This window comes from Lupinus angustifolius, chromosome LG06 (assembly GCF_001865875.1).
Source record: "Lupinus angustifolius cultivar Tanjil chromosome LG06, LupAngTanjil_v1.0, whole genome shotgun sequence".
In the NCBI taxonomy this organism is placed as follows: Eukaryota; Viridiplantae; Streptophyta; class Magnoliopsida; order Fabales; family Fabaceae; genus Lupinus; species Lupinus angustifolius.
Genome location: NC_032014.1, coordinates 32,793,083 through 32,814,736, shown reverse-complemented (window position 1 = coordinate 32,814,736; position 21,654 = coordinate 32,793,083). Strand labels below are relative to the sequence as shown.

The 21,654-nt window shown below is 31.1% G+C and overlaps 5 protein-coding genes across 6 annotated transcripts; 1 reads left to right on the top strand and 4 right to left on the bottom strand.

Moving 5' to 3' along the window:
* LOC109351384 lies at positions 678–3,168 on the bottom strand. Its single transcript, XM_019592876.1, has 5 exons — positions 2,795–3,168; positions 2,244–2,461; positions 1,822–1,950; positions 1,131–1,262; positions 678–1,021 (listed from the first exon to the last, which is right to left on the bottom strand). The coding sequence occupies exons 1-5, from the start codon at positions 3,096–3,098 to the stop codon at positions 908–910; spliced, it is 897 nt and encodes a 298-aa protein (XP_019448421.1). The 5' UTR covers positions 3,099–3,168; the 3' UTR covers positions 678–907.
* LOC109350628 (chitinase 1-like) lies at positions 6,423–7,194 on the bottom strand. Its single transcript, XM_019591853.1, has one exon. It carries the CDS (start codon positions 7,101–7,103, stop codon positions 6,423–6,425), a length of 681 nt encoding a protein of 226 aa, XP_019447398.1. The 5' UTR covers positions 7,104–7,194.
* On the bottom strand, positions 11,367–12,247 carry LOC109351381 (chitinase 2-like). Its single transcript, XM_019592873.1, has one exon. It carries the CDS (start codon positions 12,189–12,191, stop codon positions 11,367–11,369), a length of 825 nt encoding a protein of 274 aa, XP_019448418.1. The 5' UTR covers positions 12,192–12,247.
* Positions 15,656–18,543, top strand: LOC109351380. Its single transcript, XM_019592872.1, has 6 exons — positions 15,656–15,921; positions 16,038–16,313; positions 16,491–16,664; positions 16,827–16,933; positions 17,179–17,486; positions 17,657–18,543. The coding sequence occupies exons 1-6, from the start codon at positions 15,790–15,792 to the stop codon at positions 18,226–18,228; spliced, it is 1,569 nt and encodes a 522-aa protein (XP_019448417.1). The 5' UTR covers positions 15,656–15,789; the 3' UTR covers positions 18,229–18,543.
* On the bottom strand, positions 18,438–21,326 carry LOC109351382 (protein HEADING DATE REPRESSOR 1-like). 2 transcript variants are annotated; one of them, XM_019592874.1, is made up of 3 exons: positions 21,142–21,326; positions 19,040–19,372; positions 18,438–18,808 (listed from the first exon to the last, which is right to left on the bottom strand). In XM_019592874.1, exons 1-3 carry the CDS (start codon positions 21,217–21,219, stop codon positions 18,596–18,598), a joined length of 624 nt encoding a protein of 207 aa, XP_019448419.1. In that variant the 5' UTR covers positions 21,220–21,326; the 3' UTR covers positions 18,438–18,595. The 2 variants fall into 2 exon arrangements, with proteins under 2 accessions (XP_019448419.1, XP_019448420.1); XM_019592875.1 differs by having other exon boundaries at positions 19,040–19,368; positions 21,141–21,325.

Genomic DNA, 21,654 nt, shown 5'->3' with positions numbered 1-21,654 from the left:
ATTGTCTTAAATATATTACTCCTTTTATTATTGAAAATGACATATTAGTCCTTGATTAATCAGATAAAGTAACATATGAAAATGACATATTTTTGTGATAAAAAATGTACTTAAAAATGTACTGATTGAGTAAGCTGTTCTATTCAACTGCACCAAGGGAAACCCATTTTTGAAAACTAATTTGATTATTTTTCTAAGAGATTGACTCTAGAGGTTAAATACTTACTACAACAATAAGAAGATTTTAGAGTCATATTACAAGTATGATTCATCACTCTGAAACCTTTTTTTTTTCCCTCTCCAAAACTCAACTCGCAAACGGATACTAAAAGGGCTTCCATATTTGTATTATTGATTCTGGAACTTGATATCTTTTATTCTATGCATTTGTTGGTTGAATGTAAACTATTGGCACTAATTAATATTTTGCTTCTAACTTAGAATTAATCTTTGTCTATCACTTCAATGAAAGTGTACTTCAGATACAGAAACACATCATCCTGTGCTATATCTCATCAAACTATTCTCATGAAAAAAGGAATTTCCTGAACAAGGAACATATGCTGAAAAGTTCAGCAAATTTAAGATAATTCAACATCATATAGAAACAATTTTTTATACTTTTTGCTGTAAACCACATTTATCTAGTAACCAGGGATAATCCTGCTTCAGTTGTATAGAATTACAATGAAGGTTTTTATACTTCAACCAAGTTTGTCAAACAAATCAAATTAAAGTCATAACAAACATTTGTAATGAACAAAGTTGTTCCTATGGAAAACAAAAGCAATAGGGTTGAAATATAAGAAATGCAGCCTTTATAAACTAAGTTACCACTACAAGCTAGTAACTAAGTCTATATAATTCTTAGAAGCTGGTAAGCTAATGAAACATGATAATTCAAGCTTTACACAATTTTCAACTCTTTTAGCCATTGGGTATGAAGAGGGCATGGGTCTGGCTTGCCTTGTGCCACAGCCTTTTCAGAGATTGAATAAAACCAACCATTCCTCCATTTGAACTGCATAACATAGCCAACAAAATATACCAATGATAATATATATCATAGTTATCTATGTGAATTAAAACTTCATTTTCGGTTAAGTTAGTAAGTAGGTTCTTGAACTTACCTCCTTTACTGCTGTAGGAAAGTGAGCAACAGCTCTTGAATATGCGCATAAACGCTCTTCCATGGCCTCTTCAAATGTTAACCCCTTTTCACTTGCTGCTGCTGATGCTAGTTCTGCTATAAGGCTAGACAACTGAAAATGTAGATTTACTCAGATCTCATTGCATTTTGTGTGTGTTCAATACATCATTGTTGTTACCTAACAAATGCTTGTTTCGAAGTGTGTATAATCTATTTCGTGTGGCCCAATTTCACAGTGAAAATATACATAGTTCAACCGCAAATTCGTGGCTTTTGGGTTGCAATTGCGTACAAGGTACGAAATCATGTTCAGTATGAAGTCATTCATTTTGGACACAAGTTCTTTTTAAGTTCTGGATCAAATACTCAAACCAACCCCAACCGACAAATGGGTAGATTAAAATGTCGAATATATTTCATGCTAAATTGATGCCACCCAAAATTCACAGCTAGCCATTTACCTGTTCTTTTTTATAATAGAAGAAATCTTTTGACCACCTTTTTTTCTGTGTGAATATAGGTCATTGATTGCAATCACCAATAACCCAATTAACTACGAAATTTTAATCTACACATGTACATCGATAATATTCTTTTCCAATCAAGCAAGTATAGGTTAATGATTAGAAAAACAAGCAGATTAACATTGAGAAAAAGCCAATTAAGCTTACTTCAGAGTAGAATTCCTTCTCCACAACACCTACAGAAACCCCTCCATGGCGTGCTCCAACAAGCATGACCGAAGAAATCCATATTAGCTTCTCTAACATCTGTTTTTGAAATGCTTCCTTTTCGAGAACCTGGTTTTGAAGACATAGATAAGCAAGTGACATGTTATCATATGACTAAAGATTCCCTTTTGACCATAAAATAAGGAAATGTTACAATTGCACTCTTAAGAAGACAATCAAAGAAAGAATAAATAATTTGAAGCAAACCAAAATATAAAAAACTAAGCAACAAAGCCCCCACAAATGTTGACTAAAAAAACTTAATGAAATATTAGCAAGGGAAAAATACACTGACCTTTCTGACCCGAAGTTTAACTTAATTACATTCGATTAGCGTAACTTACACCTATTATTATTAATACCTTGCAAGAAAGGCCTCCAGCATCTAATCTATCAGCTACAGCAGAAGCCCATTTGCCATATGCAGCAGTTAATCCTTCAGGATTGGTATCAGTCTTACCATCAATAGGAGCTTCTCCGAGTTTCGACACAGCAAAATAAGCCAATACTTGATTTACATCACTCAACCCTTTACTCTGAAGCCATGGCTCCAGCATTCCATTCTGGATAAACACCAAATCTGGTACATCATCATCAATTAAATCTATTAATTATGCTAGTTTTATACTATGTAATACACATTATGTACAAATTACCAACAATGATATAGTGGTGTAAGGCCCACTAGGCCCCCAAGGTCGATGTTTCGTGAGAGCGACACTTGTTGGGAGGGGCAACCACTGATCCCGAAAGGATTAGTTCTTTACCCAAAAAGGTGAGGAGATATAACAAAAAAAAACATTATGTGCATATTAACAAAACATTGAAAAAAAGGGAACTTGAATTGAAAGGGTAAAATTCCATTAAAATAAGAAGTTATTGAAGAAGAATTGAAAGAGAGAAAAGGATATACCATTCCACCTAGAGAAAGGAGTGGATTGAAGAACATGTTCAAGATCATCATTCCTAGTACAAACCAAGATGGGTCCTTCAAAATCAAGTGGAACCTTTTCTCCTCTTCTAACCAATAAATCTTCCCCTCTCCCCATTCCTTCCAATGCCCTTCCAACCCTTCCTCCACCCACTATCACTGCCGGAACTACCGTTCTGGTGGTGGTCACGACGGCCATGGTGGCGGAAAGTTGTTGTTGATGATGATGGTGATGATATCTCAATGATGAGGAAGATAGGGAGAAGAAGGAGAGTGACGTGGCCATTACTTCACTTCACTTCACTTCACTTATTAATTATTATTTATTATTATTATTATTAACTTCAAACATCAACAACATGGGATTCTTCTAATTGGTGTGTTTGTTTAAGACATATAGATAGACACACACCCCTTCTGCTGCTTTGTCCTTATTCCAACATCCAAACAACACCACTCACTCGTTACTTTGCTCTTTTACTATAAAATATAAATTCATTAAATTGTATACACTTCAGTTTAAAATCTACCCACCGATATTATATATATTATTCACCATTAATTTGTGATATTTTTGTTTGAAAGTCAAATGTAGTTAACATATGAATGGTGGAGATTTGTTGACAGTATAAAAGTTTTTTATATGGTCACTACATTTATTTTCAAACATCGTTGACTGTCAGATAAAAATAATACAAATAAATGATAGATAATACATTGATTGTGTATAAATCTTTACATTGTTAGTGCATAAATATTATCCTCTATATTAATATTAAAAAAGTAATAAAGAATGTAATATTTACATGATCAGTTAAAACAAAATATTTGACTTGATACTAGGGACGTAAACGATTCCGGCTTAAACCACAAAACCGGTGGAACCGAACCGCAAAATTTGATTTGGTTCAGTTAATTTTTATGGAACCATTTATGTTCAGTTTGATTTATTGTTTTATAAATTTAGGAACTGTTGGAACCGAACTGGATCATATATTAAAGAAACAGATACTAGAAAATGATGTTTTATTGTTGTTTAAATTCTTCAACCAATTTTATAGCTTAAATTATCAATTTTATGTGATGTATATAGTATCATATATATGTTACTAAATTGTTATTATGTTAGTATTATATATGTTATTATTTGCTAAATTTTTGCTCAGTATCTTAATGATTTGGAACATATTTTCCTCTTTTATAATATTGAGTTTGAAACTAACATATACCATATATTATTTTACATGTTTATTATATATTACTAGTTGTGAATTTTATTGTTATATATATCACTAAAATTATATATATTACTAATTATGTATTATTATATGTATATATATAATTCAATTTTTTCTCTCCATAAATTATATAATTGTTATATATGTTATTAACAAACAATTATGAGTTTCAATTTTTTTATTCATTTATATATGATTCATAATTTTTTATAATAGTAATAGTGTTTTTCATTTTATGGACAAACAATATCTCTTGTAATACATTTTGAATTTTCAATTGATGCAAGATTTTTTATAAATATAATTAGAAAAATCGTGGAACCGAACTGAACCATTCAACAACGATTCGGTTCTTGTAGTTAAATTTGTGGTTAATTGAGTGAAATCAAACCATGTGTTTGTGTTCAGTTCGGTGATTAAAATGTACCAAAAATCAAACTGAACTGAAATTTTACACCCCTACTCGATACTATACCATGTTATGGCTGGTTTTGACTAGTATGGTTGCATGACTAATATAATAGTTATGTTGTACCATATACAGACTGATACACAATTTTTCCAGTTGAACAACATCATACAATTTTTATAACTATATCTTGTTTTTTCGATAGAAAAAATGTATTAAATGAAGTATAAGAGGTGTCCGCCTACTAGAGGGGAAGATCAAGAATTGATCTTTTTGCAAGCTAAGTCAATACAATATTTTGGATCAATACACCATTTTATAAAAGTCAAAGAAGATAAAATTACAAATGAAAAGAACAAGATCCAAGATTTAGTCTGAATTCTATCCACTAAATAAATGTAACTCACTTCTTTCTCCATAAAGATAGTTCTGTTCCTCAGTCCAAATATACAACACCATAACGAACCATAATATTTTGCGTTGCTACCTTTACTTTTCTCATCCAAAGTAATGTAAGGCATACAATTTTTTTGAAGACTCAATACCTAATAAGCCTACCAAAGGATCTACCATGCATTTTGTATGAATTATTGAAGATATTTTAGAGATTATTTTAGAAGTTGGTTAGGTGGTTTGTAGTTAGTTAGGTTAGTAACTATTTTGATTAGTTTCTTAGTTTGCAAGCTTTTTTCCCCCTCTTGTATAAGTAACTATTTTTTGCTTGCAAATTTATCAATGAGAATGAGGTAAAATTGCAAATTCGTAACATAGTATCTAAACCTTTATCCTAAAGTTTTTGGTCACCATCGATATGCTTAAGCAAATCATTCTCTACAATTATTCTTTCGTTCCAAGAGGCCAAGAATTATAGCCAAGATGCTTATTACCGTTATCCTCTTCTTTGGTTAGTTGGATGCTTTTTGTCATATTTGTTTGCTTCTCTAGTTTAGTGTTTTTTGTTTATGTTGAAGCCTATATGCATATTCTGTTTCTATGCTTCTATGTAATTGTTCTACTACATTGGGGTCCATCCCGAATTTCCCAATAATCTTGTGACTTCTTGTTCCATAGACACTTGAAACTTTTTCCCTTGAGATCTAGCAGTCTTTGTGTGCTTGCCATTGAAGGCGAATCATTTTTTTAATCAAGAAGAGCTTATGATTCAAGAGACCAATGTGATCATCAAGTCTTCTACACCTCTTATAAAGATCCAAGAGGATATTATCAAGAGACTCTTGTACTTGATCTAAACTACTACTTTGACGAGTACTTAATAGCTTAGATGACTTCTTCTGATCGATTTTGCTGCTTCATCACAATAGTCATACCTTTCAAAGCACTATCAACTCTATCTCCAACATTAATTGCTATCCAAAACAATGGAATTGCTCTCTCTAGAAGACCCTTATCCACCAACTAAACATTTTTTTGCTCTAACATAAGGAATGTCACCAATAGGGACCTTATGGATCATATGAAAGGATTTAGAGTGTGTTCTAAGAACTTATTCTACCATAATTTATATTTCCAACTCAATCGAATTAATTCTATACTAAAATTATGTGTGTTACTCAACATTTCCTTAGGGGTGGCTTAGAAGGAAGGGTGAAATTTGCATGGGTTGATTGGAGTTTAAGTATAATTTTTAAGTATATGTTTTGCTTTTAAGTATTTAGTCTTTTAATGTTAGTATCTTCAACCCAAAGTTAACAAAAAGGACGAACATCAAAATCGAGTTAAAAAAAAGAGGAAATATACTTAAGAATATATATTTTTGGATGTAAGCAAAAATGAAATTATGAAAACTCTAACAATTGTTATATTTATTTTCTTAAAGATATAGGTAAACAAGAATAAAGTATTTTAATTTAAAAAATAATTATTAATGAACAAAGGGAATAACTTAATTATCATATTTTACACAATAAAAATTTAAATATGATTATTAATTCAGATTACTGAGTCAACTTCGAGCCAAGGTAGAAAACATGACTGTTATTTGACCTAAAAGAACTGAAGGGTAGTCAGATGATAACTTATTGTACAGTTCTTTGAATTGCTCCTTGGAAGGCAAAAAATGACCATAGAACTTGTAGTCAACCCAATCAATATACTTTTTATAAGCATTGAACAATAAGTTGTAGTGTGAGTGGACAGCCTCTGATGGAGCAATGGAGGCTAATGTGATGATTTTTTCCTCCTTAAGCTGATTTATAAGACCTCCTATGCAGAACACAAAGTCATCTATGTTGGATAGTATGGTTTCATAGTTAATGTCAATGCCATCAATATTGTAGTGACTGATGATATCTGTGAGAGATTTCGTGGCGTTAGAAAGCCATGCATTCCTCTCATCGATATTAAATAGAGTTACATCTTTAGGACCTCCAATGCTTACTATGACTTTGACATTTGGATGATCCTTCTTCAAATTCTTAATGCTTTCAAGGTTGAACGCTGTAAGGTCCCAGCTAGCAGTGAATATTCCTGAACCTTTATTATTTTGATAGCTCTCTTTAGCAAAAGCCAAAATGAAGTGAAATTCTTTCACCTTGTTATTGATTATATGAACTGGAAAATTTAGGTGCTTTGAACCATCCTTAGAGCCAATGTACTCACGAAAAATGATTGGTTTGAGAGACATTTTGAAGGAGAAGTGGTTTTATGTTGATGAAGTAGCTAAGATAGGAGATATATATTTGGCTTCTAAGTTTTGTGTCTTTCCATTGATGAAAGTAATGCTCATTTTATAGAGGATTTGGAGACATGCATCATTCCACACGTTACATTATATAAATAATTAATTAATGTGGTCTTTTATCTTATAAACTTCTCTTACAATAATATACATAGAAGATGGAGTTATCTCTCATCAGCATTTAGACTTCCTCTATCTTCTTAGTCTTTCTTTTATTACCAGTTAAGTTGGATTCCAATAATCATTCTCTAATTAAAAGATCACTGGCATAGAAATATTATCATTAACTTTGGATAGAAAATGTTATTGATGGATTAAATACTTAAAAACAAGAAATGAGCTAAAATCAATGCAATCCATAAACGTAGAACCAAAAACGTTTTGAATTTAGCATTTGTGTTTTTAAGTATTTAACCCCTCAATGTTAGCTTTTTTCATCTTGTTTAAAGGGTTGTGATAAAAATCAATATCCTTCAAAAAATAAAAACGAATACTTCAAAATATAAAGAAAAGGACGAGTTATCTATTAAATCTTCTTCTACCTTCTCTTTCTTTATTTCTTTCTTTTAATATCAAGTTGTCATCATATATTCAATTCCTTATTAAACTATTATTAACCTGAAAATTCTCATCTCTTGCTCCAATAATTTGACATATATATAAAGCATCTTGCGCCATGACTAAACCCGATCACGTTTAATAAATCTACATTTTACTATACCATAAATTTTTATTCCCATGCCACCATCATTTTTTTTCCTACAAATTAAACTCCTATCATCCAACAAAGTTTTTTTACCTCTCTGAATATTTTCTGCACAACTATATATTGAATATTGTAGGATGTTGTCTCAAAAAATCTAGACTACATAAGTATTGGTGGTTACTTCAGATAAAATATAAAATTAATCAGTGGTTGTTATGGTCAAAATCATATGAAAGTCTTCACGATATTCATTATTTTCTAATTATGAAAATCCTTTGAAATGCCTAACATATTTTACATCTCTTTATCTTAATTTAAATTTAATCAATGGTTGTTAGGGTCAAGATTAAAGTCTACATTATATATTGTCTTATCAAAAGACGAAATATTAAAATTTAAAACTTTGTCATCTTAAAGATCTATAACATAATAATTTTTTAAAAATAACTTCACAATGTAATAAATGATATTTGGGGTTAGTTTTTATAAGATATAACTTATTTGCATGAGTGCTTAATTTCTGTCTAGACTATATGAAAATATTTATGATATTTTATGTCATCTGCATTAAATAATCATTATAATTAAAAACTTCACTAGAAGGTAAGCTATTTTACTTTGTCTCGATTTACTTATGGGCAATTAAATACGGAAAGTAATTACCATTAGACAATGTAATTATCTCACAATTTGGATTAAATTATGTAATATTCGTGGTTAGTTTTCATAGGCTCATTTTTCTTATTGGAAGCTACGGTGAACCATGTGCAAAATATTTATTATTGGTTAGTTTTCATAAGCTAAAATTTTATTATTGGATGCTACAGTGAACCACGCACAAAAATGTTCATTATATTTATGTCTTATCCAAACAATAATTAATGAAAACTTTGCTAGAGGTTAATGTATTCTACTTATCATATACATAAATAAAGACTTGTGAGTTTTGTCGTCTATAACAATATATAAAGGGATGAATTTTATGTAATTATCTAATTTTTCCTTTCTTATCATAAATATAGATTTGCAATCTCCAACTTCTTCTAAATATGAGACTTATATTCATGCATTCTTTCTCTTACCTAAGCTATTTCTAAAATTAATCTCATCCAATCGCAAACTTTATCTCTACCTTGCGGTCATCAAGGATGACATCTATGCTTCAATTAAAATATTTTTTCAACATGATCTCATAGTTTCTATTTAACTCTTCATTTTAATATCCCAAGAAGATGCATTTGTTCATCTTGGAATCCATTTTTAATCTCTTATCTTTTAGAATATTAATGAATATTATTTACTCGAGCACCTTCAAAAGGTTGTAGGAAATATTTTTATCCTCCCGAAACTTGCTTGTAATATCAACATTTAATGGTGCCGAAGTGGCATGTTGATGAAATTAATTGTTGTTATTATAATTATGATAAGAGTTATATTTTTATTTATTTCCGATAGTCTTAACTTTTGTGTGTGGAATATGTAGTGCAAGATGTGAGGACGACAACATTTTGTTGGGTATTCCAAGTGTGAATGAAGAAGTCTCACATTGAGCAAAAATGGATGAGTTAAAGAACATATAAGTGGATAAACCTAAAGACCTAATACCTTAAGGTTTTGGGTCAAGATGTGGTGTCAAACCCACTTATATGCTTTTTTCACTTAGTCCATGAAGGAATGTTGTAACTAGGGCTGACAATGAACCGAAGCAACTCGGTATTCGTTCGAAACTCGATTCGTTATTTAGCTCGATAAACTTGGTTCATGAACCAAATGAGCTGAACTTGAGCTAGAAATTGAGCTCGTTAAATAAACGAGCCGAACTAAGTGTGTCAATTAATTCAAATTTTAGCTTATTCAATGACACATATTGTTATAAATTTCTACATATTAAATATGTACACCATTGCCTTATTTCATTAATGGAAACTTAAACTTAAATATAAAATTAAATTTGTGCCAATCAATTTTATTACTGCAATATATATTGAAGGTTGTGAAAATGATAACATGTGAATGCCTCACAGCTATTTTTAAAAAATATTTGTTCTAATGAAGGTTAGCTAAGATGAATTTTAAAATAATAAATTATCTCATTAAGATTGCACAAGGTATATGGATGCAAATTGATTTGAGTTTGACCTTAGTGAACGATACATATTATTATAAAGTTATTCATATTAAATATTCACATAGTTGCATTACCACTTTGTTGGAAACTTGAACTTAAAATATATAATTAATTTTGATCAATCATAGCATAATTTATGTACGTGTTTATTTGACGGTATCAGTAAAATAATTTATTAAGTGGACCTTGATAATATTAAATAAAAAATGTAGAACAAGTAGTGTTCCAATCCAAAAGTACCATAAAAATCTTGTAACAAAGTTTGATCATTCAAGAGTGTTCAAAACCCATTCACATTAGGAGAAATTAACACCAAAAAATTATTGGGTGATTGGTTAAGGTCATTTCTATAAGCAAAATTAATAAAGAGTATTATGGATACTATTCTCATTAGAAACGTTACATTACCTTTGCTTGGTTAAGGTTATTTGTTTTGGGTACTTTTTGTTTCAGCATAAAATTTGAAATTAATATCTTATGACAACTAACTCATCTCAAAAAAGGAAAGAAATATGAAACTAGACTTTTATAATGGATATTGTGCGACCTCACCAATTAAAATGAACATAAGGAGTATTCTTCCATTATTTTATATCTCCAAATTCAACTCAGTCGAATAAATTTTATACTAAAGTTGTTGTGTGTTACTCAAAATTTCCTTAGGGGTGGCTTAGAAGGAAGGGTGAAATTTGCTTGGGTTGATTGGAGTTTAAGTTTAATTTTTAAGTATATGTTTTGTTTTTAAGTTTTTATGTATTTAGTCTTATAATTTTAGTATTTTCAACCCAGAGGTAACAAAAATGAAGGACATCAAATTGGGTTAAAAAAGAGATAAAATATTTAAGATTTTTATTTTATTTAAGCAAATATGTAATTATGAAAACAGTCACGAACGTTATATTGATTTTATTAAAGATATAGGTGAACTAGAATAAAATATTTAATTTAAAAAAAATACTTATTAATGAAAAAAGGGAATAGTTTAATTATCAAATTTTGCACAACTAAAATTCAAATGTGATTATTAATTCAGATTACTCAGTCAACCTCGAACCAAGGTAGAAAGCATGATTGTTATATGACCTAAAAGTTACTTAACTATACCCTAGGCCAAAAGTTTTAACTTGATAACAAGACATAATAAAAGGTAACAAAAAAGTAGGAACTTAAATTTTATTATGATACATCACACTGGAATAAGCATAATTAAAATAATACGACACACAATTGGTCTTATTTGGTGAATAAGACACACACTTGAACAAAATAAAGAAATAAAACATGCCTTATTGAATAGATTTAAGTAGAGTATATAAGATAAGATAGATAGTTTGGCATGTTCACGTAAATAATTCAAAGTTGGGCAACCATCATTTTAGATGTCTTCAACAATCATGTTTTGAGCAAGTCCCTCAACCTGATATCCAGTTGCCTTAGAGTAATCAGCATCATAAACAAAGATGCCAGGAAGCAAGTTAGTATCAATGAGTTCTTGACAAGCATCTAAGAAAGTTCCTTGTGAAAGATAAATTTCATCCTTTGTATTGGTGCTGAATCCTGCTAAGAGAACTGAAGGGTAGTCAGATGATAGCTTATTGTACAGTTCTTTAAATTGCTCCTTGGAAGGCAAAAAATGATCATAGAACTTATAGTCAACCCAATCAATATACTTTTTATAAGCATTGAACAATAAGTTGTAGTGTGGGTGAACAGCCTCTGATGGAGCAATGGAGGCTGATGTGATGATATTTTCCTCCTTAAGCTGCTTTATAAGACCTCCTATGCAGAACACAAAGTCCTCAGTGCTGGACAATATGGTTTCATAGTTAATGTCAATGCCATCAATGTCATAGTGAGTGATGATCTCTGTGAGAGATTTCGTGGCGTTGAAAAGCCATGCATGTCTCTCATCGACATTAAATAGAGTTATGTCTTTAGGACCTCCAATGCTTACTATGACTTTGGCATTTGGATGATCCTTCTTCAGATTCTTAATGCTTTCAACATTAAACGCTGTAAGGTCCCAGCTAGCGGTGAATATTCCTGAACCTTTATTATTCTGATAGCCCTCTTTAGCAAAAGCCAAAATGAAGTGAAATTCTTTCACCTTATTATTGATTATATCAACTGGAAAATTTAGGTGTTTTGAACCATCCTTAGAGCCAATGTACTCACGAAAAATGATTGGTTTCAGAGACATTTTGAAGGAGAAGTGATTGTATGTGGATGAAGTAGCTAAGATAGGAGATATATATTTGGCTTTTGTGTCTTTTCATTGATGAAAGTAATGCTCATTTTATAGAGGATTTGGAGACATGCATCATTCCACACGTTACATTATATAAATAATTAATTAATGTGGTCTTTTATCTTATAAACTTCTCTTACAATAATATACATAGAAGATGGAGTTATCTCTCATCAGCATTTAGACTTCCTCTATCTTCTTAGTCTTTCTTTTATTACCAGTTAAGTTGGATTCCAATAATCATTCTCTCTAATTAAAAGACCAATAATCATTTTGCTCTAATAATTTTGACCAATAACACATCTTTGCCCAAGAGTAAATCCCATCCTATTTAGCTAAAAAGATACATTTAACCGAAATACCTCAACAATCTTTTTCGCCTTTCTTCTAAGTATTTAATCTCTTTATTTTAAACGTGTGTTGATTTTCACCTTGTCATTAACTTCAGATAGAAAATATTTAAAAACCAAAAATGAGACTAAAATCATTGCAATCCATAAACGTAGAACCAAAAACGTTTTGAATTTATCATTCGTGTTTTTAAGTACTTAACCTCTCAATGTTAGCTTTTTTTTTATCTTCTTTAAAGGTTTGTGATGAAAATCAACATCGCCCAAAAATAAAAATGAATGCTTAAAATATAAAGAAAATGACGAGTTATTTACTAATTCTTCTTCTATCTTCTTGGTCTTTCTTTTAATACCAAGTTGTCATCATATATTCAATTCCTTATTAAACTATAATTAATCAACTGTTGTTATGATCAAAATAATTTGACCAATATATATTGGTGGTTACTTCAGATAAAATATAAAATTAATCAATGGTTGTTATGGTCAAAATCATATGAAAGTCTCCATAATATTCATTTTCTAAATATGAAAATCCTTTGAAATGCCTAACATATTTTACATCTCTTTATCTTAATTTAAATTTAATCAATGGTTGTTAGGGTCAAGATTAAAATCATATTAAGTGCTATTTTACTTATGTCTCAATTTACTTACGAACAAGTAAGATTGAAAGTTATGAGGACTAAGCACACAATTTTATTTGTGCTAAGTAAACAAAACAAAAAAGTAATAAAAAAAATTGAAAATTGGAAGTATGACATCACTCTGAACACCCAATATTGGAAATTATTAGTTATACATCACAGTAAACAAAACAAGAAAAGAAATTAAAAAAATTGTAAGTGACAATGCAAAAATAATAGAAAGGGCTTTATGGTCACTTTTGTGGTTTTAAGTAGAATGGCCGTATGTTAATAAGCAAGAAATGTTTCATGAGTATATGACAATCATTAGACTTTAGACCTTTTAACTTGAGGTCTTTCATTGATACGAGTTTTCGAATGTTGGAAAGTGTCCTTTTGGAACTTGAAACCATGAAGAAATTTACAAAATTATATTTTCTCTCTTCTCGATAAAGTATAAGTTGTTAGAGGTAAATAAGTACGTTTTCCCTTCATTATCAGCTCCAATTATTTTCTTATCCTATACTAACCAAGTCTAATATTGCATTCAAGTCATCTTTAGTCTTATCAAGAACATTGAGTAAGGTACCAAGCAGACTATCACATACATTTTTTTTCAATACGCATAAACATCGAGGAAATGTTTTACTTATAATGAGCTCCAATATGACAATTCAAAGAAGATTAGCCTTTTCTTCCACCCATTTGTGATCATTTATTCTGCAAAAGGTTTACCAAAATTATTATTTAAACTTTTAGCTTTTGAAATAATTGGTCACCCATCAACGACAAAGGAACATGACCTTTTTTTATTGTTCTCATTGAATGTTTTTCTCTATCGTCGATAGTGATGATTTGAACGCAAAAATCTATGATGGTCAAAGAATACATTCTTCTTATAATGTTCTAATCTCGTTGAATGAGTATTCTCTTCACATACAGACATGCAAAATGCATTTTTTCTATTATATCATGACAAATTACCATATGCAGAGAAATCATTAATTGTGTCGAACAACAAAACCCTCAAGTTGAACATTTCTTCTCTATACGCATCATATACATCAATACATATCTCTCACGTTTGCTTCAAGTCTTCAATTAATATAGTCAATTATATTTCTATGTCATTTTCTGGTTGTTTAGGTCCACAAATTAACATAATAATATCACAAATTTGTGCTTCATGCATATGGAAGGGGGTAGGTTGTATATCACTAAGATCATTGGTCATATATTGTGAGAGTTACTTTGAATACTATGTGGGTTAATTCCATCAATTAACAATACAAGGTGTAGATTTCTTGATTCTTGACCAAAACTAGGATAGTCGTGATCAATTTTCCTCCATTAAAGAGAATATGTAGAATATAGAAGTAGTGATGAAAGTCAAATTCTAATCCATAATATAAACATCAAAGACTCTAGCTAGAGAAGCATATAGATTCCCACCAAGTAACACACCTAGGAAAGCTCTTTACATACAGAATATTAGTATGAGGTTCCCACTTGCTATGTTATAAATTCTGATACACTTTATAAACTCACTTTGCTTTAGCATTAAATAAAAAGAAGACATTTGAAAATATGAATATTTAGATTATACGAACATCTATCATTGTCAAACTCATCATTTTGATTTGTAAAATATTTATCTCCCATCTCTAAGACTTCTTGATCCTCGAGGATTTTGAACTTTAGAAGTTTAGCTCTTGATATCATCTCTTAGGTTTGCTCAAGTAATAGTGTTACTTGCTTTAAGATTAAGGTAAATAGAAGACTTTTATTGGAAAATGCTTCACGGTAACTATGTGTTAATATATAGTATGTATTGTATTGAATCGTAGAAAAAGGGTAAAAAAATATTAAAGAATTTTTAATATTTTGTATATAATTTTCAAATAGTTTTCTATATAATTTTCATAGCATTTTTTAAAGAAACAAGCATAAAAAAAGTTGAACTCAAAACCCAACTTGGTCTAATTTTATATTAAGTTGCCATGTTTTGCAAAAGCAGAAAAGACAGGTAGATAAACATTGTTTTGGAGGCTCGAGATTATCCATTAAGAAAACCAATAACAATAAAACATGCTACTATACTTTTAACAAGTTACATACTTACATTACCACCCCAAAGGCCAATATTGTAGGGACCCACATTACTATCTTTATGTGGTAGATCCTCCAACCAAATGCTAACACCTGTCGATCTAAAGCCATCACAAACTAGAACTCGAGACATTGAATCAACAGATGTTAGGAAATAAAATATGATTTGATATATTTATCCCTAAAATTGAAATAATATTGATATCTTTATATATAGTGCAAAAGTCATCACTTGTCTCTGCAAAGAATTACTGCCTAACAAACGTTTGATCATTAATTTATATGATTTCTCAACATTCACTTAACTTCCAGCTTTCAATGGGAAACAAAACTTACTAGGCTTGATATTTGTTTGACAAATACTGTTTCCGCCCGCCATTGCTAAACAAGAAAGCTTTTAGCTTTCCCTTCAAAAAAAGTGTACTTAATTCCTTCAAACGCTGTTCTCATTCTGACTCAGCAATCATGGTTCAGCTAATGAAATCGGATACAGATAATAATCACTGCCTCAAAAAACTGAAGCTTGAAGAAACCAAACATGAAGTTCCACCTCTACTTCACACCCATAAGCGACCCAGATTTCATTCTCCACATAAGGTCTCATTTTTATTCCAAAATATCAATCTTTTATACTATTTCTCCATAACCCAGAAACTATTTCTTCGTTTCTTTCATTTCCATTGATTTTTCACATGTTTTTAGTTTTGTCACAGAGTGGTTCAAGTGATGTATCATTTCCATTTCCACCAGCTTTATATAATCCTCTTGATGAGCCAAGTCCCTTGGGTTTGCGTCTAAGGAAGAGTCCTTCACTTTTGGATTTGATTCAGATGAGACTCTCCCAACAAGATGATGATGATGATGATGATGAACACAGAATATCACTTAAGAAGGAGAGTAAAGGTCTCAAAGTTTCTGGTACTATTGCAGATTCTAAACTCAAAGCTTCCAATTTTCCTGCTACTGCTTTGAAAATTGGCACTTGGGAGGTAAGTTTGAAATTTATGTGAAGAATGTTTCTTTTTGTGTCTTATAATAACTATGGTTATTTTTGTTGTGTGTTTGTTAGGAAGAATGGTAATTTTAGTGGTTTTTATGTGAGTGATTTATATTTTTAATGCATGTTTTGGGAAGTATAGTAATTTTGGTTGTAATGATTTTTGCAGTATAAATCTAAATATGAAGGAGATTTGGTGGCAAAATTTTACTTTGCAAAACATAAGTTGGTATGGGAAGTACTTGATGGTTGTCTTAAGAATAAGATTGAAATCCCTTGGTCTGATATCATGGCTCTAAAGGCTAGTTACCCTGAGGATGCACCTGGAACCATGGAAGTTGTGGTAAGCATCTCTATTTGTTAAGAGTCAAAAAATGGGAGATCTCCATTAATGGGCTAGGCGAGAAACCGTAATAGTTATCCTGATATAACTTATACATTTGTCAATATTTTTGTTGTTACTAGATTTAGGACCATGCTAAGGTAGTGTTCTTCTTTGTTGTAGCTGTCTAGACAACCCTTATTTTTTAGGGAGATCAATCCACAACCAAGGAAGCATACCTTGTGGCAGGCTACATCAGACTTTACTGGTGGACAAGCAAGCATACACAGGTAGGACAAGTGATCTTCTTTTTAGTATTTAATATTGCAGTTTCGAGAGTTTCCGCAATTGTGGCCACATCAATCACATCTCCCTAGTTTTTCATAATTGCGTTAAACACATCATAACTACAACTACGCTTGAAATTGCAAGTTCAAATTTATGCTAGTATATTCTTCTAGGGTAGTATTACACTGATTTGTTGGTGAAAGCAAAAGCGACATTAATACTGATGAAACTTACTACTTTGTTGTAGGCGACATTTCATGCAGTGTCCACAAGGATTGTTGGGGAAGCATTTTGAGAAACTCATTCAGTGTGATCCGCGTCTCAACGTTTTAAGTCAACAGTCAGATTTGGTGTTGGATAGTCCTTATTTTGAACCTGGAACTGACCAAGTTGAATTAAGTGGTGGTTTTGATAGAAGTGAAGAACGCGCTAGTCTTTTTGGATTGCAAGATGTGGAATCAGGATCTGCAGTTCAATCGACTTCCTCGAAAAGTGAACATATTCTTGGTAAAGCTGTTGAAATTGCTTCCCGGGAGGTTACTTCGCCTAGTGCAGGTAAATGCAGCTGTGATTTTCTTACATCATTTAAACTCGCAACATTTGTCTTGATCTTTTCTTGCATTATGTGTGAAGTTTAAGGGCTCTACTAAGGACTAAGTATTTACTAATTCATTTATAATCATGCCATGCCTTATGTTAATTGTCCCTTTACTTATCAAATGCAGTGATGAACACCAATGCAATGGAAGATTTCGAAAGTAGAGGAGCTGAAACATTGAAGTTTCTTAGTAATCTTGATCAGATCAAATTACCTGGACTTCACCCTTCGATGTCGATGAATGATTTGATAAGCCACATCGGAAACTGCATTTCAGAGCAGTGTGACAGCCAACATAACAGAACTATTTTGGAGGAATTCACACAAACATTGTTCAATGACACTCAACTCACAACAGCATCATATGATGAACAATATGTCATGTCAAGGGTGAACTCATTTTACTCCCTTCTACAGAATGATGCAGAAGAAGACACAACAATGATGATAAATGATAGTAATAGTGGTTTTGATCTGAATGAAAGTGGAAAAGTTGGTATGAGCAATAACATCAAAAGTTGCAAATGTAATGAAGTTGAGTTAGAAGCTCAGAAAGGTGATGGTTCTAGTTTCAAGCATGGAAGTAGCATTTTTAGGAAGGAATCAGTTGGTGAGTTGTTAACTAATCTTCCAAGGATTGCATCATTTCCACAGTTTCTCTATTACATGACTCAGGATTCTGGTAGTCATGCTAGATAATAATTATGTGCCAATGCTTGCAAGAATCAGATAATTTTTTATGTAGTATTTAACAGTGTGAATATTATATATGCAGCTAGTTACTTTGACTCTATAATTGGATTCAGAAATTCACATATGGATAACGGTCCTTAAAGGGGTGGCAATGTGGTACCTTAAGTTATGAGACTCTCCATTCTAATAGACTAGTCATTTTGGTTGGACTTTCATGATGTGATTTGTTTTTTTCCCTATATTCTATTAATATATTCATTCAAATAATTGTAGCAGCAAACCATATTTCCACCCTACTGAACTTGCAGGACAAAATCTACACAAAAAAATAACAAAAATAGGATCTATACACATAAGGTAAAATATCACACATTTATGATTCATCTCCAAGTTGGTCATTTTCTTCTTCTAATCCCTCAGTTTCTTGTAACATGTTCATAAGCATGTTTACTTGGTCTTTAAGCATTGCATTTTCTCTTTCCACTTCTCCACGTTTGCTCTTTTCATCCACAAGTTGGATTTGCAAGTGCTCTAGACATCTTGAATCTTCATCTAGTTGTTCATTTAGCCCATCTATTTCTCTGTCCTATAACATAAACACATTCTGTTATAAGGTATGGATCCATTTACTTCGGGAGTAAGTTAAAAAAAACTTACTGCACATTTTAGTAATTTATTTTACGAAAATCTAATGGTTCAGATCTACTGACTAATTCAAATAACATGAATCATTATATCATGCATTTGATAAATTGTTGAAATAATCTATTTTTCCAAATCTGAACACACAAGTCAAGGTGTTGAAGAAACTTCATACCTTTCTGTTCATTTCTTGGACAGCAATCCTTCTCATGCTTTCAACAACATCGACATTAACAAGCTTACGCTTCTTTCCGATGATCCAACCCTTTGGATAGTTTGCAGATTCAAAATCAGGAGGTGGAAGTAAAGACTCAGAAGAGGGTCTTTTTCCATTAACGTTCATGATAGGTTCTAATGGTTCAAACAATGCCTTTCTACGTTCAGAAAGCTCAGAAGGTGGAATTGAATTCTGCATATCTTCATCAGAAGGAGGATCTTTCTCATTGCTTTGTGGTTTATTAACAGTATCTTCTGATGATACTTGTAAATTCTTTCCACTAGCTGTTGAAAACAAGTTACTATTCTTTTTGCAACTTGTTCTAGAGATAGTAATTTGCATAACTATGAATATAAACTATTACTAGAGAGGGGTGCATAAAAAACAAAAGAAAAAATTATATGATGCAACACTTTTACCATTTAGATGTAATGTGTTGATATTTTTACCCTTAAATACAGAAGTAAAATCAATAATTTGCCGTTCCGGAGGATTCTTTTCTGATTGTAGCATGGGAATGTTGAGATTATAAGGGGGGAGGGGGGCATTGTGTTTACTAGTACGTATTTAGTAAGAGCTTGTTTGCGAGTTGAGTTTTAGAGGGAAATGAAGAGAAATGGAAGACTTGAGAGTCATCTCATAAGTGTATTTCATAACTATGAAGCCTTTCCCTTCCCTTCATTGTCCTCCAATCACTATCTCCCAAAAGCAATTCAAGGAATGAGGACCAATTGATAAATATATGAATATCACACACACTCTTTTTAAACACATCCACTTTTATTGAGTAGCATCTCACACTCTTTTTTCACATACTATCTTGACTATTGTTCTATTTCCCTTTGAAGCAAAGTTTGCCTCAGAGTATACATCAATCATGTATGACATTGTATTTGTCTATGGCCAAGACAAACATTGCTTCTAAGGTTAGAATTCTAAGGTTGGAATTCATGGTCTTCAAACACGTATCTTAATCATGTTATACAACATTTTATATTTCTATTTTTTTTTTCTATCCTCATATCTAATCTTTTCCATGCACCCCTTTGTCCTTTCTACTCTAATGCTAATATTGACATGTTCAGCTAAACCAACTATCATAAAATTGAAAACAAATTTCACACATATTGTTGGACCCAACCACGGCCCGAGGCCTCCAATAATTAGAGAGTTTTATTATTACTAGAGTTGGGGTATAGAAAGAGTGAAGAGATACAACTGATACACTACGTCTTGAACTAAAATTATAAGACAACAATTCTGAGTCTTTTCCACTTATAAATTCTATAAAATCAATACATATCTTATGAAATCAAAATGAGGATTGGTTGAAGAGGGGAAGGATGAGTTAACCTATCCAATAATCTAACGATCCCAAAAGCCATTACATGTTTTTTTTTCTCTTAAAAAATAAAGTATCATAATAATCAATATCTAGAAAGACCCGGGGTTGGGTAAAACTACGATATCAAATATAAAGTATTCTAAATTCGTGGCATAAAAGTCATGCCAACTATTAACCGATGTTATACAATAGATTATATGAGGTAAATTAAATTATGATATGGTTCTGAAATGCATCTTGTATCATGCATCTATTATGGTCTAGGATTATGTAAATATATTTTTTTAAATATAAACAATTTTGTATGTTTCTCTCTCTTCTCTCAACCATGTTCCCGGAATTATAGAAACACATTGACTATAGTTTCGTTTACGAATTGAGTTTTGTAAGAAAATAAAGTCTTCAAAATCATCTCAAAATATATTTCACAGCTCTCACCTCTTCTATTTCTCTCTACTCCCTTCTAAAATTCAAATCCAAAACTAACCTTAAAAGAAAATGGAAATTAATTCTATGTTTCAAATTGCACAACTTCACAATTAAAAGAGATTCTTAGAAGATTTGACAGAGGGCATATAAATTTGCAAATTCAATTCAAAAATCACCCAAAAAAACATTCAATCTTATAACCCATGTATGATTAAATAGTGGGTAGGAGAAAGCAAATACAAAAAGTACTAAAAACATGATATATATATATATATATATATATATATCTCCTTCTAGATTTCCAGTAAATCGTAGGAGTAGAGACCAAAGAGAAGCCATTCAAAACATCATCCATTATTACCATCAACCATGAAATTAAAAAGCACCTTCAAATTCAGATATAAACTTCAATGCATAAAAATACATGCAACAACTTTTTCAGCTCCTAAAGAGATTTGATTTTTCTTTTATAATCTTGGAAGAGTTGTGTTGGCTTTCATTTTGATTCTCCAACCAAACCAAACTAACACAATAACAAGTAGATGCTCATAATTGTCATGGGACCATCATTCAACGGTCCAGATTTCTTATCTAAGGTGGGAAATTTTATGTTAATCACTTTTTTCATATTTTATATGTTGTATAATCTATGTGGACCACATTTTCTTCCTTATCATCTATCCTTGTTTTTATTTATGTTTTTTACTTGCCTTATTCGGACATAAAAATAATGGTTAATATATTATGATTTACTAATTACATAAAATAAGATTATATATTTTTATATTATAACAATTAA

Bases quoted from the DNA above. Each gene is read 5' to 3' on its own strand.
- LOC109351384 (XM_019592876.1), bottom strand. From the start codon at position 3,098: ATGGCCACGTCACTCTCCTTCTTCTCCCTATCTTCCTCATCATTGAGA. The intron at 1,951-2,243 runs GTATTAATAATA...CTTCAAAACCAG, and splicing joins CTGGAGGCCTTTCTTGCAAG to GTTCTCGAAAAGGAAGCATT. The intron at 1,022-1,130 runs GTAAGTTCAAGA...TATGTTATGCAG, and splicing joins TTCCTACAGCAGTAAAGGAG to TTCAAATGGAGGAATGGTTG.
- LOC109350628 (XM_019591853.1), bottom strand. From the start codon at position 7,103: ATGTCTCTCAAACCAATCATTTTTCGTGAGTACATTGGCTCTAAGGAT.
- LOC109351381 (XM_019592873.1), bottom strand. From the start codon at position 12,191: ATGTCTCTGAAACCAATCATTTTTCGTGAGTACATTGGCTCTAAGGAT.
- LOC109351380 (XM_019592872.1), top strand. From the start codon at position 15,790: ATGGTTCAGCTAATGAAATCGGATACAGATAATAATCACTGCCTCAAA. The intron at 15,922-16,037 runs GTCTCATTTTTA...GTTTTGTCACAG, and splicing joins GATTTCATTCTCCACATAAG to AGTGGTTCAAGTGATGTATC. The intron at 16,314-16,490 runs GTAAGTTTGAAA...TGATTTTTGCAG, and splicing joins TGAAAATTGGCACTTGGGAG to TATAAATCTAAATATGAAGG.
- LOC109351382 (XM_019592874.1), bottom strand. From the start codon at position 21,219: ATGGTAATAATGGATGATGTTTTGAATGGCTTCTCTTTGGTCTCTACT. The intron at 19,373-21,141 runs TATATATATATA...AGTAACTTGTTT, and splicing joins ACTGGAAATCTAGAAGGAGA to TCAACAGCTAGTGGAAAGAA. The intron at 18,809-19,039 runs GTATGAAGTTTC...TTTATGTTATAG, and splicing joins TCCAAGAAATGAACAGAAAG to GACAGAGAAATAGATGGGCT.